Below are 16,963 nucleotides of genomic sequence, written 5' to 3'. Positions count from 1 at the left end.
TTTCTTTCATGTTTAAATCAAACCTCAATTATTTCAGCCTACTTAGTCCTCTGAAAGTGGAAGTTAAGCATGAATACGTTAGATGAGATCTTTTTGAGAAATATACGTGGGACAAAGCAGCAGAAAGAATTGCAGATGAGCCCAGAAAAAAACTGTGTAAAGTCAAACAGAACGATCACCTGAGTGTGTCTTTATTTGCCAGTATACACATCGTATTTGTCAGAATGTTACCACACTGGTTAATTTAAAATACTCTAAGTAGAAGATTCATGACACCAACAGAAGACTATGAGGAACAGAAAGGGAATTGGGGAAACTTAGGAAATTTGGAAATGGAGCCAAAAATGTCTAAGGGCTAGGATTAGTTAGCTTGCCAAAATTGAAAAAGTTTTTCTTCTCTTTCATGCAGACAGCAGTTCAAATGGTTGATGAAGTGTTACTGTCTTCTAAACAGTGAAGTCTATTACATTTGTTTACGATCTAATGAATTCCAAAGGAATGTGACAACAACCAGTTTTAAAAGTGATTTTTCCTTTTTTTCAAATACTTTCCAGCAATTAAGTACACATGCAAAAAGCTGATTCCACATACAGAAAATACTTTGAAATAACCAAAGGATACCCATTCCAGTCCTCAAACTGACAAAAACACATTTCACAGAGTAATTGGTACAAATAGAGAGAGCAAACAAAGTACAAATCCACAGCTGCAAAGCTTCAGATACGCAAATGACTATTTTAATGTTGTGACAGATCCATGGCTTGAAAATATACTACAGCATGTTTTAATCAAACTAACATGGGATTAAAGTCGCCTGTGCTGTACAGGTAAATGTAGTTAAAACCAGCTGGTGGCATTCCATCTCTCACCAAAATCAGAATAGTAATGCGATGTGTATGCTGGAAGGCCAGCTTTTTTTTTTTTTTTTTTTTTTTTTTTTTTTACAAAGAGAGAACTGACAACATTAAACTAAACTTGCACACTGGAAACCCTCAAGATTAATATGCAGTAGCACAAAAATGATAAAAGTAGGTTTTTGCTAGGTAATAATAAAGAAAACAAACCAACAAGTATCTGACAACACACAGCTGGAGATACTGTAGATACAATGTGACACTTAATTATAAATCTCTCTGGGGATTTACAATCTGACACCTAATACGCAGATCTGCACATTCATCACCAGAACTCCTGTTTTTACCTGTTGTGGATCAAACTGCCATGAAACGTGTATCTTCATCTGAGTTACAACGACAGTTTCAAAGTCCTAAGAATTTAATAAGCTGCACAAACTGTTAATTTGCTCTAATTATGTTACTTTCAAAATGTAAAAAAAAAATAAAATATTTTTTTTTAATTACTGCCTATTCAACTTAAAAAAGTAGCAGAAAATAAAAGCAGCTCAAGGAATTCAGAAAATAGGGGTGAATTCATTCACAGACATTAGTTAGGGGCTCCAAGGTTCTGTACAGAAATGAAAGTATGAAAACAAAATAAGCAAACTCAAGAAAGGAAACGTGCACTGGTATTGCACCTCTAAAAACTTTGGCAAAAATGTTTGGTTTTTTTTAAATGCATATAATGAGGAGCATGGTTGATAACATGACTGCAATATACCCATTTTCTACAATCTTTGACTGATACATAAAAATAATTCTCTGACTTCTGTGCCGAACGGGACTTGCAACTATAACCTATTCCCATTAAAACTGTGCTTGGTGTCTTCAATATTTAAGGCTATACATGCACTGACATTTAAGGAATTTCAGGTTGAAACAGTAGTTGAAAACTGTGTTATATTACATAACTTATACAACGAAGGGACACCAGTAGGAAATGTACATACAATGCGGCATGAGCCTGTTTGTGTAAGACCAGCATACACTAGACAGTTATTATAATAATATAAGACTTCAGACACAGAAAAAACGAATCTGTTCTCAAATTTGCACACTTCAGATATAGGTATAAAATGGGTAAAACAAGCTCATTTGACACCACTAACTCATGTTTTTGCTTACGATGGGATTTTGATTAAAACGCACAAAGAAATACAACTCAAACACTTTGCTACCGATACAGTAACAGACAACCAGTCCGAAAAGAGGTATCTTGAATTCTCAGCTATGAGTCACATTTACAGAAGCCCGTTTTATGTTTGTTCAAAGAGATCCATTATATCATTTCTGTCTTTAAGTAATAGCAAGTCCAAACATTACTTGTCCAAAGAATTAGAAACAGATTTGGTTCTTTGGTTAACACCATGTGACTTACATCAGACACAGGAATCAATTAAGAATAAACAGTCGTATGAGGAGGTTTCTTGGGAAGGGGGGGGGCAAGGAAGTAAAGGGGAAAACTTCAAATTCAAAGAAATGCATTGTGTTAAACTGAACGGCCATTTGAAACCTCCCCTACTAGGAATAATCAGGTTAAGACATCTCTTCAGTTGCAGTGGCATTGCTTATACACCGTAACTTTAGTTTCTCTGCTTTTTAGTTTTATACAAAAGAAAGAAGGCACCGAGTGCATCGGTGGCATACAGGCAGTATAAAAGTACACAAGAAAATGCTACATACCATTTGTTTCACACTTTTCAAAAATGCAGTGAATGTGTGCTATCTCTATGCAATATAATGCTTCACAGATCCAACTCCTTACATCCCAATGAAAGAACGAATTAAAATGTGAAACACATTTTAATAATCTTGCTGGTAACAGCACGATTCAGTATTTGTATTCACTAAGATCTGTTATTAGCTTATAGTCACCACAAAACAAGTTCAAAATTACTGAAGATCAAGGGAACTATAATCTATAACTATACTTTTGGGACAGAGCCAGCAGCCTTTACTCAAGACAGATGTCCCGCTAAGAATGGAGAGGAGGCTCAGTTTTATCATTTATTCATGTTAATAGTGCCTTTCTCTGAGTCATCCTGGAGAGATAGATGGAACTGCTTATAAGGAAAGGTACTACACAACATGAAAGACGTGTGGTTAAACCAGGACCTGAGTAAAAGGCAGTAGGTTCAGGCCCTTAGTCTCTATATTAGCACTTTAGATAGTTTAACAGTGATATAGCTTGCTCATAGAGCATTTAATTTTACATTGATAAATCATTTTATATAAAAATAGGTAAGAAAGCTCTGTAAGAAAGTATATACTATATAAGGAGAAATCTCTCCTTAAAAAAAGCAAAAAGAAAGGGAAAAATTGAATAAAAGGTTTCACTAATTACACTTTGTCACGAAAATCACATTAAAAATAGTTATCGTAAATCAAACAGTACTGAGCACTAATGAACCTTGTGGTTTACTGGAAAGGACAGCAAACTAGCTGTACAGTAAAAAAAGATGATTGCTCTATCTCCTTTTTTGTAAATATTCCCTAATACATTCAACTCTTTAGAAATTTTCTTAAAATATCATAATAAGCCATTTGCAAAATCTACTATCAAAACTTGTTCAAAGCCCTGCTCCTAGCTTGCATGGTGGCCTAGAGATTACATCTCAAAGCTGCGATAATGCTTCTGGTTAATTCTGTAAATTGATTCAGACTCATGCTTTGGAAATGAACAAAAAATTATAAAGCAATCCACTTTAGACCCTTGGCATGCAGTGAACATCCACAGGATTTGGGAAACACAGCAAAAAATTAACTCGGTACAAGTGGCAGGATTCCTGCCCTCAGATGTAAGAGAAAAAGAGGATGACATTAGCAACATCCCTGAACGTCCATGAGGTATTCCTTCAGCGGTATGGTATTACTGCTTCTGCTTTCCTGAGTAGGGTCCTCAGAGACAGGCAGCTTTGGGAGGCCAAATGCCATCTTGACCAGTAGATGCTTCCAAGGAAGTGAATGAATTCTTCTTGCTATGAGGCTGGCCTTGCCCATTTTCTGGGCAGAGCCGTTTCCTCCTCTTCATTCCCACAGGAGCAATACTACCCGCTTGCCTGACTTCTGGCACATTTCACTGCATAAGGATCTTATTTCTATATTATACTAGCACAAGCCTGCACAGCTAAACCTGGTCCAGCACCTATCAGACCAATTAACTCAGTCACACTATGTCAGATATGAACTAAGCTTTTCATTAACGAAGCTGTACCGTATTCAGGTAGGCATAATATGAGCAGACACGTTGGGTACACAAGATTTCTGCATAGTCTGCAGAAAGGGAGAAACCCTGCTTGAACTTAAGGAGGGGCAGTGATAAGTTCTTAAGGCTGAACTACCCACGTCACCGTAGGCCAGCTGGTGCTCACCCTAGGCAAATAAACACCATCTACCCTGCTGACATCTATAAAGTACACTCTGTTAGACAGGAGCCATGGAATGCCCACACAGACTGGTGCTGCTTTGAACGCATAAACTCCCACAATTCACATGTCACAGTTTCTCCAAGTAGGGCCCTCTGAGGGCCACAAGGCTCCAAGTGTGGAATCTGAGTCCCTCTTGCTGCCACTGTATGAAGCCATCTCTTATTTTAATGCTCTCACACTCAGATGGCATCTCTTCATCAGGCGTTGATTCACTGACAAGCAAACGCTCCCGTGACTTTCCCCTCAAAAACTACCATCAGAACAAAGCAGTCTGAAATCCAGCTGTGATGTACTATAAAATCTGGCAGTTGAGTTAAACAGACCAAAAATACAGAACATTCTTGATGGCTCATTCTAAAAATAAACTTTGCTGAATGTTCCAGTTAAAATGATCAAGATGTTTGGGGACTGCTTTAGCACATTTAATATTAAGTTTCAAAAATAATTCAGAAGCTGAGGAAAAGAAGAAACGAAAATAAGAGATAATGATTAAATAACAAGTTTGTGACAGCATCCAGACATTTGGGCTTTTATCTCCATTCATAATTGCAATCACAATTGGTTGTGTTGCAGGTGCCATGCTTTACCCACCGCTCTAACCCACTGATCCTATTGCACTTCCCACTTTAAGGGTCAGGTCTACTCTCCTGTCGATGCCTACGGGCTCTTCTCATTAACAATAATGGAAGGCAGGCATGCACATCAGTGGGAGAATTAAATGGATGTTCAGCTGTTACTGAGAATTCAGTTTCAGGAGGAAGCCAGTCTACCTTACAAGTGATGAGCCATAATTTTAAAGACTGCTTTAAAGCAGGACAGCTTTTTTTTTTTTCCCCCTCCAGAAAAGCATGATGAATAAGTCAAGGCTCAATACAACTCTTGGCTAAATGAAAGGGCATTCTGCTGGTAGTTTTAAATTGGAAGAGCTCAGGCCAAAAGGCTTCCCCTCAAATCTAATTCTCTGATTTTATCACAGACTTTTTGTTAGAACTTGTACACGTTAAGAGCAGTCTGTATTCAATTCCTACATCAAAATGTCTCCGTCAAAGAAAAAAGTTTCCTCCTTCTGCTTCACTGCATTACAACTGATAGTTTGCATTTCAGAAATCTTAGGGAGTTGGACAAGTCACAGAAATATTGCACCGGTACCTTACTGTAAGAGGTGCAGAGTGCCCTTGACTTCTAAAGTCCAATGACTGCCACAGACAGCTTCTCAGGGCGGTGGGGAGTTTGCAGAAGCAAGTCATTAGGGAGGAAAGAGAATAAATCAGTAACACAAACACACATTTTAGACAACGAAAAAACCAGCTTCAAAGGTGCGAAAAATGGGAAGGTACTGATGCTGGCACTGCACCTGCCATCAGGAATGGTTGCAAAAATTTACAGGTGAAAGTATCTCCTACGATAAATGCCACAAAAACGGTTTTCAGCTCAAGTATTCTCTTCGTTGACGAATAATGTTCAGCTCCAGTGACAGCACATACATTCATTCCAAGGGCTCACCATATTTCAAAACCTAATTATTGAGGTTAGAGGATTTTAATTGGATTTAGAAATTATGTTGTATTTCCCAGTAACTGAGCTTACACCTTGCCTAACTTCTGCCTTTGAAGTCAGACCTTGCAGCGTGGTTACAACGTGGACGTCTTAAGTCCTGAGCACGAGGCAGCACCATGGGGACTAAGCTTGGAATCTTACCAGAACTGTCCTCCTTCCCTGTGCCACTCAGCTGGACGGGGAACAGAGGCATGGCCCTGCTGCCTCCTTGCCTCCACGTATGTGGGAGACGGCAATGTCCTGCAGATGCTGTACGATCTCTCATCCTTCTGCGCGGTGGTTTCATGCTTGCCTGTACTGCCCTTCCCACAGAAAGGAGCTAACAAACTTTTTCATATTTATAATGCTTTAAGAAGACCTAAGTGAAATGTTCTAAACACGATACCAAATAAATCATATGCAGAAAGGATACAGTATTTTCAAGAATAGAATCTGTAAGAATGTCATTGTTCTATAATTATTTAAGGCTACACTGACAGAAACAGATTCAATTCAGGAATTGTAATCTTTACATGGTATATTGGCACACAGAAAAGTAAGTAATTTGATAAACTCTTCCAAGTACTTCCTATACTTTTGAACAAAGGTAAACAACAAAAAGCACAACTCTGAGGAAAACACAAATGCCTCTAGTTTCTGATACTCTGTCCTTCAGAAATTCTGTTCCATGCTTATAGACCTAACTGAATGCAGAAAGCCACACTGTATGTCTAAGCCCTTATGCAGCATTTAAAAAAAACCCCCAATATCTGAAGGCAGATTTCAAATACAAAAGAATAGGTTTGCATAAAGCAATAAGAAAACAAAATTACAAAATTACAAACAAATCAAATCATAAGAGTGGGATCTAGGAAGAAAAAAACAACGTGACAACTATTGACACTATAACTAATTCATAAAAATCCCAGGGCGAATCTAATTAATGGTGTGACTGGTTTTGCATGGTAAATACATATTCTACTGCCTCAAAATTAACATTTCCACTCAATATACATAGTTCCCAGTCTTTGTACAGTATAAATCCAAGTATGCCGAACCTCCTTCTGTGAAGCACAGACTGGATGCGGATACCTTGGGAGAAATCACATGATCTAGAAAGAGAATCTTCTTTGCAATTGTGCCCAACACAGACTACTATAAGTCTGCTGTGTCTAAAGGAAGATTTCAGTGTCTTAGAAATCTGAATGGTTTAGACATAAAACTGAAGCAATGCAACCTACAAACACAAATCCAAGTCATGACACAGTTTAATGTAGTTTGGTTCTGTGAGAGGTTATTTGCTGCACCTTCCAAACTGACTTCTTCATTTGTTCAGTGGTGATGTTAAGTATATTCTCCACTGGAACTGATTTTCTCAGTTCTTGCTGTTGAATTGTACGGTAGTTTATAAAGCACAGCCTGTACAAAGGGACAACCATCAAGAGACAACTTCCAGCTTTAGGAAAGAGCATCTGAATATCCACAAACAGAATGAGTAAAAACATTTCCACATCCACTGAAAAAAATTGCTTTTGAACAGCTTTCAAGTCAGTTTTTCTATTATGTGGAAAGCTTGGGAAAATCTGAGCATTTTCCTTATGCATATAAAATTAATGTTGATGTTTTATTAAATTCTACACTCAACGTTACATTTCACAAACTGAGCAACAAAAACGACTGAAAGAAACAACTTGTGTTGTATTACTCCAAGACCATTCCTGTTTAAAGAAAGTTTTTGCATTATTTGTGTTTAGTAAATAAAGCTTCTGTAAATGAAGCAGCAGCACAATACCAGAAAAAAGAAAAGGCCTGTAATGTTCTAAATTTTTAGATCAATAAAACCTGAAAGCCTGGCTCTGCAAATAAACCCCTCAAAAGGCACCAAATAAACCAAGAAGTGGAATTACAATGTCCTTTAAAAAGGACATAATGAAATTGTTAAGTAGCGTGAGAATTTGAGAACCATGGGAAATATCTTTATTATAGCACGCTCACTGTCCCCAGTCTCACTGTACTTGACTCTCTGTATACCCTAAAGCCAGGACTGTTCAAAGGTATTTTAAAGAAATTCAAGAGAAAAACATTTGTCCTAATAATAACGCTCTAGGCTACCACTAATTCTCTCAATAAAACCCAAAACTTCACTCTTCTACCCACCAAATGCTACCACAGTGAGCTCCCACATTAGTAAGTCATCACCATTGTTTATAAAAGATCGCTTGTTTTCTATACAATAACAATTAAAAGTAAATTAAACTTATAATTACAGGCAAAAAGAATATTTAAATTGGGAAGCTTTTAAAAAACGTTTACTCAATACTCCACAATTTCAGTAATGAGTCAGATTCAGCAGTCAGTAAATCAGTGTGATTCCAGCTAAAGTATTTGGGACAGATAGGATTCTCAGAAGCACTGACATTTCCCTGATTTTGGTGGAAGCCATGAGGGTTTATCTGATGGCAAACTTTCTTGTGATACTGAGGCTTCTCAGTTGTGTCATTAGAAAGCTGTGCTTCCCAACTTGAACGTAAGCAAAGCAAACTTCTATTCTGGGTGTGAACATTCATTCAGTTGCTGGCAAATCACTAGAAAAATAACTCACTGGTGTTCTCTTCTCCAAGAAGAAAGGTAAAAACTCCTGCCCTGCTCTCTACTTCCAGCAAACAGCATATGGTAATACCTAAACCAGCTCAGAACAGACTCGAACTGATATCTATTTCAACCGAAGCCATAGTATTTCACATCCATTCAGAGTAGTTCAACTCCTGCCACCTCCTTCACAGTATTTCAACCTAACTTCCTACTGCTGACATTTTAAAGAAATCTGTATCAATTTGTTTAATGAAAATATATTTCAGTAAAGTCATGCTCTATGAGCTTCCTACATTGGAATACATGAATACAGGAAGTGCTTTCAACAGAAAGTTACATAGTTTTACAGTACAACCTGTCTAAGGAGACTTGGAAGGGACCAAACTAATGATCTGGTCTCTTTGGATTAGGCAGAAGTACAGGCAAGAGGGAAAAACCCAATTTATGCCATATATAGAGCTCGTTCCTGTCACAGATTGAAGAAACATTAGTTTGATGTCAAAGTTCACCTGATGCCCAAATGCTAGTATTTTTCAAACCAACTGCATATCAAAAAATGAAAACTTACTTGTACTAAGCTCCTGGAAAGAAACTCAGTGTGTAACAACAGTATATTCATATTTGCTATATTACTAAGTGTTCTCCACCAGCAGGGTCTTTTTTTTCTTCTGCTCTACAGATCATTAACTTTTTCTCAGTGCAAGTTATTGACCTTTAATCTGAACGCAGGCAGGTCAGAAGCTACAGTATTAGAGCAATACAAACAGTACACAAGGAGGAGCTCACAATAATTTGGAGAACCTTACATAAAATGTTTCTGAATTGAAAACCACAAAACAAACCCAAACAAATACAGCATCAGGTGGATGGGGGAGGGACAGCTAACGTATCTGGGTACAGCAAGGCTTCTCTGACACCGAGGAAGTGTCTGACACTAAGTGAAGATTATATACTAAATCCCGCCATTTTGCACATTGTGCGTTCCTTACGATGGAATGCTGACCTCAATTTTCATTTTTTACTTTCACAACAAATTTGTTGATCGTGACCGGGGATGATCGATCATCTTCTTGAGAGACCAAACTCCCTTAAAACCATGACTGTACTCTGTACCATCCATTACGATTCCAGTAAAGTATGCCATCTACATACTTGCTGTCCTTTAGACTCCTTCATTTCAGTCCAGTGATTGAGCTCATCTTCTCCTGAGCTGTTGAGACCTAAGGAAATCCACCCTATCATCTCTTTTCGTTTCATGCTGCGCTTATTATATACAGACAGTATAAGCGTCACATCTGACAGCTGAAAGAGTGCCACTTGGAAAACGAAGGTTTCTTTGTATACTGGATTTGGCTGTCCTCGGCGGATTGAAGTTTTGCATTTGGACATCTCTTGCCCCATCGAGTTCAGCAGTGTTAACTTAACATACGTATCTACAAAATAAATCATATTTTGGAATGTCAGATATCTTAAAACAAAAGTTTTGGAGAATGAGATATACAAGATAAAAGGATATGGTGTATACCAGGCTGACTGAACACGGCTTAGTTTAGACACATGGAAAGATGACAAGTAAGCAAAGTATTACAAACACGCTAACAAATTAACTAGCTTCAGTACTATGCAAATGGATTAAGTTAAAGGTATACCTCATAATCCTCTTCCCATTGACCCCCGTTGTTTTTTCTAAACAAACTTAAATTGCATTAACACTTAGCAAGCTCCAGCTAGCCACAACACTGTAAAGCGTACCACTGAATTTTCAGAGAATAAACTAAGTGGAATGAAGGCAACTAATGAAGAGAAAAAAAAAGGTGTCAATATACAGTGATGATATCAAAACAGCCAGAAGGAAATGCTTACGAATAATCTCTGCATGGATGTGGTTCTCACTTCGGGCTTTTCAATTTTAGTTATTTTAAGACCCAAATATAGCAAAGTGTATTCAAAGGTGGAAGTTTACACAATACAAAAAAACCTACTAATTCTGCTAATTCCTAATGAAGAAATAAATTCAATACGTCTTTAAAAAGAAGTAAATTTTTGCATAACTCAAGACGGTTGTTTAAAACATAGCTTGTACAGTGCTCTTAGGAAGTACCTTTAAGAAGCTCATGCAAGTAAATGTGGTTAGCACACACTGGGTGTTAGCACTTGGGTAGAAACCCTTATTTTTAAAGCTCTATTTTCATTTGACTAGAAGCACCAAGCTATGCTCCTGCAGAAGGATGCACATTTCATGAAGTTAACTGGTTTTAAGAAATACAAAACAATCTGGTGTTTCATTCTTTATTCCTATCATATTCAAATTAATGAATAATGTTATTAAAAGTTTGGAGATTATGTAAAAAGAAACATATTGAATATATTCACTTTGCAGGTATACTGAAATCCCAACATCCATAATCAGAGATAAATGCAACTTTTGCATTAGAGTGCACCACAAATAATAAACACAGACTTTTATAAACTAGTATGGTAGGCAGCCATAGATAGCTTTACTGCTGGCAAGTTTTCTTTTGCATGAAAAAGACAACATCCAATTAGTTTCTACAGGAACTCACCTCGGATTATATAAACCTGTCCACCTATCAAGTGTTTTAGACAACAGAACAGTCCGTCTGACAACAGGGGGTGGAAAGCAGTAAAAGAAATAATGACCAGATGTCAATATTTGGGTGAGAGAGGATCAAAGGTTAAAGATTAAGAGGAAACACTATTCACTGGCATGGAAGAACACAAAACATTAGCAGCATAGATCAGAAAAAGGATTGAACAAAAGGATTGTTGGGTAAAATTTAATGAAATGAAAATTTTGTGCAGTTTTTGTGTAATCTTTAACAAAAATTACACCGCTTACATAATGGGTTATCTTAGCACTAATAGCTACTGGGTTCTAAAGCACACTGAACATAGAAAGAATCATGCACATGATCAGGTTATAGAAGACCGGGTAAAAATCACTGTATTCTTTTTATCAAATCTTACGCTTTTTCATGCAAACTCCAGCATATTACGAAAAACTGCACACAGTAATTATGCTTCATATATTAAAAGCAATAAAATGAAAACTCACTGAACTGAAAACTAAGCTGGTTTTGCCCTTAGCTGTTATAGTTACAGATACTTGATGGTAGTACTTCAGTTCTTGAGTAGTGATGGACTTGGGCATGAGAATGACTCTGATCTAAGCTCTAAGAATAGCTGAAGGATGCTTACATCTGAAATTTAACTATGGGTCTCTACCCAAAATGTAAAAATCTCACTTGTTAAAATCCACGTGTTTATGAATCTAACGTGTGCGTGCATGCATACATACACACACATGCATTTAATGTGCAAAAGCTCTTACACCTTTTAACAAAATTTTAACGAGTACTAAGCAGCATCTTTTTCTCAGATGAAATATTACCTGTCACACAGAGAAACAAAGACATGTTCTAACATCAACTGTTACTGCCTGCAGGATTTGGCCTATTTGCCTGTATTCGGTTGCTAAATGAGTTACCATATAACATATAATATGCAGCAGAGAATTATTTACTACCAAGAAGCAGAAATGTAGGACTCAATCCGTATTTGCTGCAGAAGAGTTTCACAAAAATTGCACAGGTTTACATCATCTACACTACTGAAAGGATCCCATGTGGGAAAGAAAAATAGCTTTCATTTCTATCACAGTTTCTCAAGACCTGAATGAAAACTGACCTGGCACACGTGCTTTCAGCACTTCTCAGGATTTTTGGATCACTGATGGTTTAGAGAGAGGCTGGTATGTGTCCATGATATGCTTGACAGTGAGTTAGGAACTGGCAGTGGTATACACCTGGGTCCAGGAGTTTACATGAAGGTGTTACCACTGCTGGGGGCAGGGCAGCGAGGGATGGCACTAAAGAGGAGAAATTTGGATTCCACAATGTTCTGTGCATGGTCTTAGGAGACCCAGAAAGTGCACTAGTTTTCAGCTTTCTAGAAACAGCAGAACTCCAAACCTTTACTTGCCTAAACAGAACTGGACTACTAGTATTACAAATACCAAAACTTCCCCGTGTCCTTCAGAGGGAATGAAAAAAGGTAACACACAAGATCTTCCCTCCAAAAAGGTTAGACCGAACACAGTATTACAGGGCTATGGGCCAGTTCTACGCTACTTACTTGCCATCTGAAACAGATTTTGACCCCAGAGACATACACAACTGTTAGCTAGACAGCATGGGCTCACAGAGCACATTTTGGGAATTAACACATCAGGGAATGAACATGTCTGTCTTCAACACAAGTACTGAACCCCTATCTAACTTGCACATTCTAAACATAAGACAAACTTGGCTTCCTCTAGCGATTCCAGAAAGATAAGCATAAGCCACCTACTGTTTTTGCTTTAAGGGCACACATGGTCCCTTCTCTCCAAGTCTTCTCTCCTGTTCATTCCTTCCCCCACCCCAGTGTCCTTGAGGCTTCTTGGCTTTCCCCATCTATTTCTATGCTTTGTGTCCAAATAGGTGACTCAGGCAGCTCCCTAATTATGTAAAAGTATTGGAGATTTTACTTTTGCCTTCCTTCTCTGGCCATATTAACAAAGTCTGGCTTCATCAGTGTGAAAAGTATAGAGAAAGCAAAGCACAGTAAAACTAAGCCAAATGTAATTAACAGATCGAATAATACATGGGTCAAGAAAGAAAGAGGAGAGCATCAGTCTCAAGTTGTTTGGCTTATTTCCTAAACTCTGAAGACAAAGTGAGATGTGCAAACCACTTATAAAATGTTGGCAGACTGCTACATAATCTACTAGTGCCAGATAATCTGCTCGTGCTATACAAACCTGGGGATTAAGAAAAAGAAAAAGGGGCTAAAACCTGAGCCTCCAGACAAAATCAAGAACAGGCAGGTATGTCTGGCTACAATTCATGTAAATCAGTCTCATCATCTAAAAAACAATAACAAATAATTTTTTAAAAAGTTCATTACTGAACTTTCTCAAACTATATCAAAGAATTAGAGACAGTAAAAACATTCTGTGTATGTGACATTCCATCTGGCTCCAATTTGGAAGTATATAAAGTTCACAGATATTTCAGACAAATGTATTTTTGAACAAATGATTGAACACACAGTTCAAGTCCTTTCCGATGGCGAACATTCCTTCTGCACAGTAAATACGCCAAAGGTCTCTTATTTCTTTCTCCATTGTCGTCACTGACACTCTCAAGTTACATATATTACTACCACATATACACAGGCACATAAGCAATTAAAGACTACAGTATCAACCCCTCTAGGAACAGCAATAACCGTTCATATTAATATTAGCTGGCATGTACTTTCTCTTTAAATACTAACTTTTTATTCTTGGCCTGTGATGTGAGGCATTAGTAATTTAGCAATTAATCATTATGATAAAGGTAATTTATTAGTCAGTCATCATGAAAAATTAAAACAGTCATGTCAACTTACAATTAATATTTTGAATTTTAGATTTTTGCTATTTCCCAAGTGACTAGAAACATAAAACATGAAACAGATTAGTTGATGATTGCTCTATTTCGTTGTGATTGGGTAAGGCTAAATGATGGGATTCAAGTCCTTGCTGCCGAAAGCCCCACCAGTACAGAAGCATTGGGATGAAAAAAGATTTTCACTCACTGGGTGGTCTGTTCGCTGCCAAGTTTTTGAAGTGGCTGCCTTTTATCACTTCTGCTGATAATCTTCCAGTTGTAGCGTTATAAAGGAGGCCAATGAGGATTTCTGGAGCTGAGCCATGTACCAGAGACTGACAAGAGGAGGTACTTTCACTGCAGGACACTTCTGACATGCTCACTTGAGAGTCACAACCCTATAGAACAGACAAAAAGTTCTATGTATTTTATGGAACGATGTTACTGGGAAGTTAATTTTTAGAATAATGCATAGAAAATTAGGAAAGCAACTTACTGACAGTAACAGCATTTCCATTCAATCACCCAGTAAGAAATGTACATCCTTAATATATACTCCATTTGCACATGTTAAGAATTAACACAGACTAAAGCAGTCTGGAATTAAAGTAATTCTTAATTTTGTGTTTCCGTTACTTAGTAATTCAGGAGAAATAACAGAAGAGCAGCAGCATTTATAGTCCCTGTTTACTTCAATTGCTAAGGTAAGACCTGAAACATATTTTATCAGCATCCTGGAGAACATTAAACCTTGGATCTTTTACTTTTCAAAAAATGGAAAACACCAGTGGAACTTTGAAGATAATAAAATGCAGGAAATTCTTATTCATCCTTTGTAAAGGTTATTCTCTAGACTGAGAATTTATGAGTAGCAAAATAACAGAACACATGCAAATAGAAAAATGCACTCTGTCTAGAATAAATTAGCTTGCAAGGAATTTAGTTGATCTAGGGATACAGAATTGCAATAGACGCTTTGTCTTCAGTGGGAAAGAAGAATGCCATCCTGAAACACAGCAAGTGATGCTTTAATTTCTACCCTGCAAGCTTCCAAAAAATTCAGATCTCATGCATTCTCACCATATCATATCTTTGACAGGAGCTTCTAATATTCATTTTTGTCATTTTAACCCCTCAGTATTGGCCTTAAAAAAAAAACAAAAAAAAACCACCTTTCTTTAAGCTGCCATGCTAATCATACCATAGTTGATCCTAGTTTTATTTCTTGCTTTCATGCACTGGCACATATAGCTGTACCACTGAAAACAATAAAATGGACAGAATCTGGCCAATGGATCAGCAATTTGTTTGGCAGCTGAGAAGAGACTTTTGAATTATCAGTACATTCCTTTATGATTCTCTCATAAAAATGCAAATTGGATCCACAGATTTTTCAAATATGGCTTGACTCATTTGGGAATCTGGCAGCACTCTTCCAAGGAGTCATGATGATTTTGTGAAGCTGATTCTTCCAGATTCCAAATGTCTCTATCATTTCCAGCAACAGCTGACATGGGCGCAAGATCAGTCCTAAAACCTAAATAGCACAAATCCTCATCAAGAAAAAAAGTTAACTTTACAGCAAGTAACTTCATCTGACATATAAAGCCCAAATGCATTACAGAATCTCAAATTATAAAAGATGTGATACCTACAAGAAGAAATTATGAGCATACAGTAATATCCCTCATATTAACATTTTAACTAGTTCTTCTCAACAGAGTATTTCCAAGAAGTCTGGCAGAAGTTTCAAGTAGGAATCCAGTTCCTCATTAATAAACATTCACTGTTGTTAGCAAATGTATTCTTACTACTAAAGAAGGACCTCGACAAAATTCTCAGACTTCTATCCCCCCAAGCTGCAAATTCTGGATTTTAAACCTTCGGTTATTTCTTTACTCAAGTCCAAGAATATATTTAAAATGGGTTGCAAATTGTAAATTGCTGAAAATTAATTACAAGTATACATCCATTCTCTGATTCTTGGCATTCACAAGACAGGAAACATTTGATTCCTAACTTCAGAGAAGAATAAAAAATGGAAAATTTAAAAGACAGGTGACTTGGTTCAGCAGTCACAGTATTCACTGCACCCTTGAAAGCCTCAGCCTGTCACAACTACAGCCATTGCTTAAGTTTTCTGGTCTTTTAAAATTGTAACACATTATCCCTATGATGCTTATTCATCTATTTTGTTGTGCCAGGAATTTAACCACAATCAGCCTGACACTGTTCAAAGCTTAGGTCTCATATTTGATTGTGATCATGCCACAAGTCCACAAAAAAGACATAACACAAAGCGAGCAGCTGGGTAACACTCCTCCCCAAACCCTCAAAGGACTCTGACATCTGTACCGAGAGGTGATGATAGCACTTTTTCCTAACTGCAATTTATTTGTACAGTTTACTGATGTTCTAATAGGGACTTTGTCTAAATCAGTTTAGGACTGAGTTAAACTCATTACAATGGGTATCGGAAAAATGTTTGGAATGCTAGGAATAGTAAATAGTAAATGAGTGATAATTGAGTGGAATGAGTCCTAAAGTAACTTGAAAGGGAAGACAAGTAGCTTCTGTGTGATACAATAGAGAAGGAAGAAAACAATTGAAACAACTGAAAATGAAACAAGCGTGATATGACAAGGTTACACAAGGATGGGCTAGAAAAATCATTCCTTTACAGCAGAGTTCTGAGTGGATGTGAGAAGGACAATACCGCGTTTGTCAAGGCCAGAGAAAAGGATCTCACCAGCCTAACAGTGGGATGAGAAGACCTAGGTGATGCTTCAGATTAGTAAGTGGATGGAAATGCAACTAAGTGACTACCTTAAAACTGTTGCAATCAGTAGAGATACCCTTGATGAAAATGTGGAGACAGGGTCTAACTTACATGTTTTGCTACAGTATTTTCTAAAACAAAATATTTTGCCTTTTTTTTTGAGACAGGTGGCAGGTCTGAAACAAACACACACATGTTGTTTAATCCTCAGTGTACAATAAACTTATGAATCTCCCTCCTACAAAATGGCATGGTTTAAAGACATTAAAATAAACCAACCAAATTAACTGACGAGCA

At 37.3% G+C, this 16,963-nt stretch overlaps 1 protein-coding gene across 5 annotated transcripts in view; it reads right to left on the bottom strand.

Annotated features, from left to right (window-relative positions):
• Positions 1-174: 174 nt before the first annotated feature.
• SYT14 (synaptotagmin 14) overlaps positions 175-16,963 on the bottom strand; it is a 93,908-nt gene continuing 77,119 nt past the window's right edge. For 3 of the 5 annotated variants that reach the window (XM_037405910.1, XM_037405912.1, XM_037405906.1), the window contains 3 exons: positions 14,096-14,285; positions 11,017-11,073; positions 175-9,885 (listed from right to left, as the gene is read on the bottom strand). In XM_037405910.1, the coding sequence (XP_037261807.1) occupies positions 9,572-9,885; positions 11,017-11,073; positions 14,096-14,285 (561 nt within the window). In that variant the 3' untranslated portion in view covers positions 175-9,571. The remainder of the gene's footprint in view (positions 9,886-11,016; positions 11,074-14,095; positions 14,286-16,963) is intronic. The other 2 variants (XM_037405911.1, XM_037405909.1) reach the window with 1 other exon arrangement.

This window comes from Falco rusticolus, chromosome 12 (genome assembly GCF_015220075.1).
Source record: "Falco rusticolus isolate bFalRus1 chromosome 12, bFalRus1.pri, whole genome shotgun sequence".
Classification (NCBI taxonomy): domain Eukaryota; kingdom Metazoa; phylum Chordata; class Aves; order Falconiformes; family Falconidae; genus Falco; species Falco rusticolus.
This window is presented reverse-complemented; position numbering and strand designations above follow the sequence as displayed.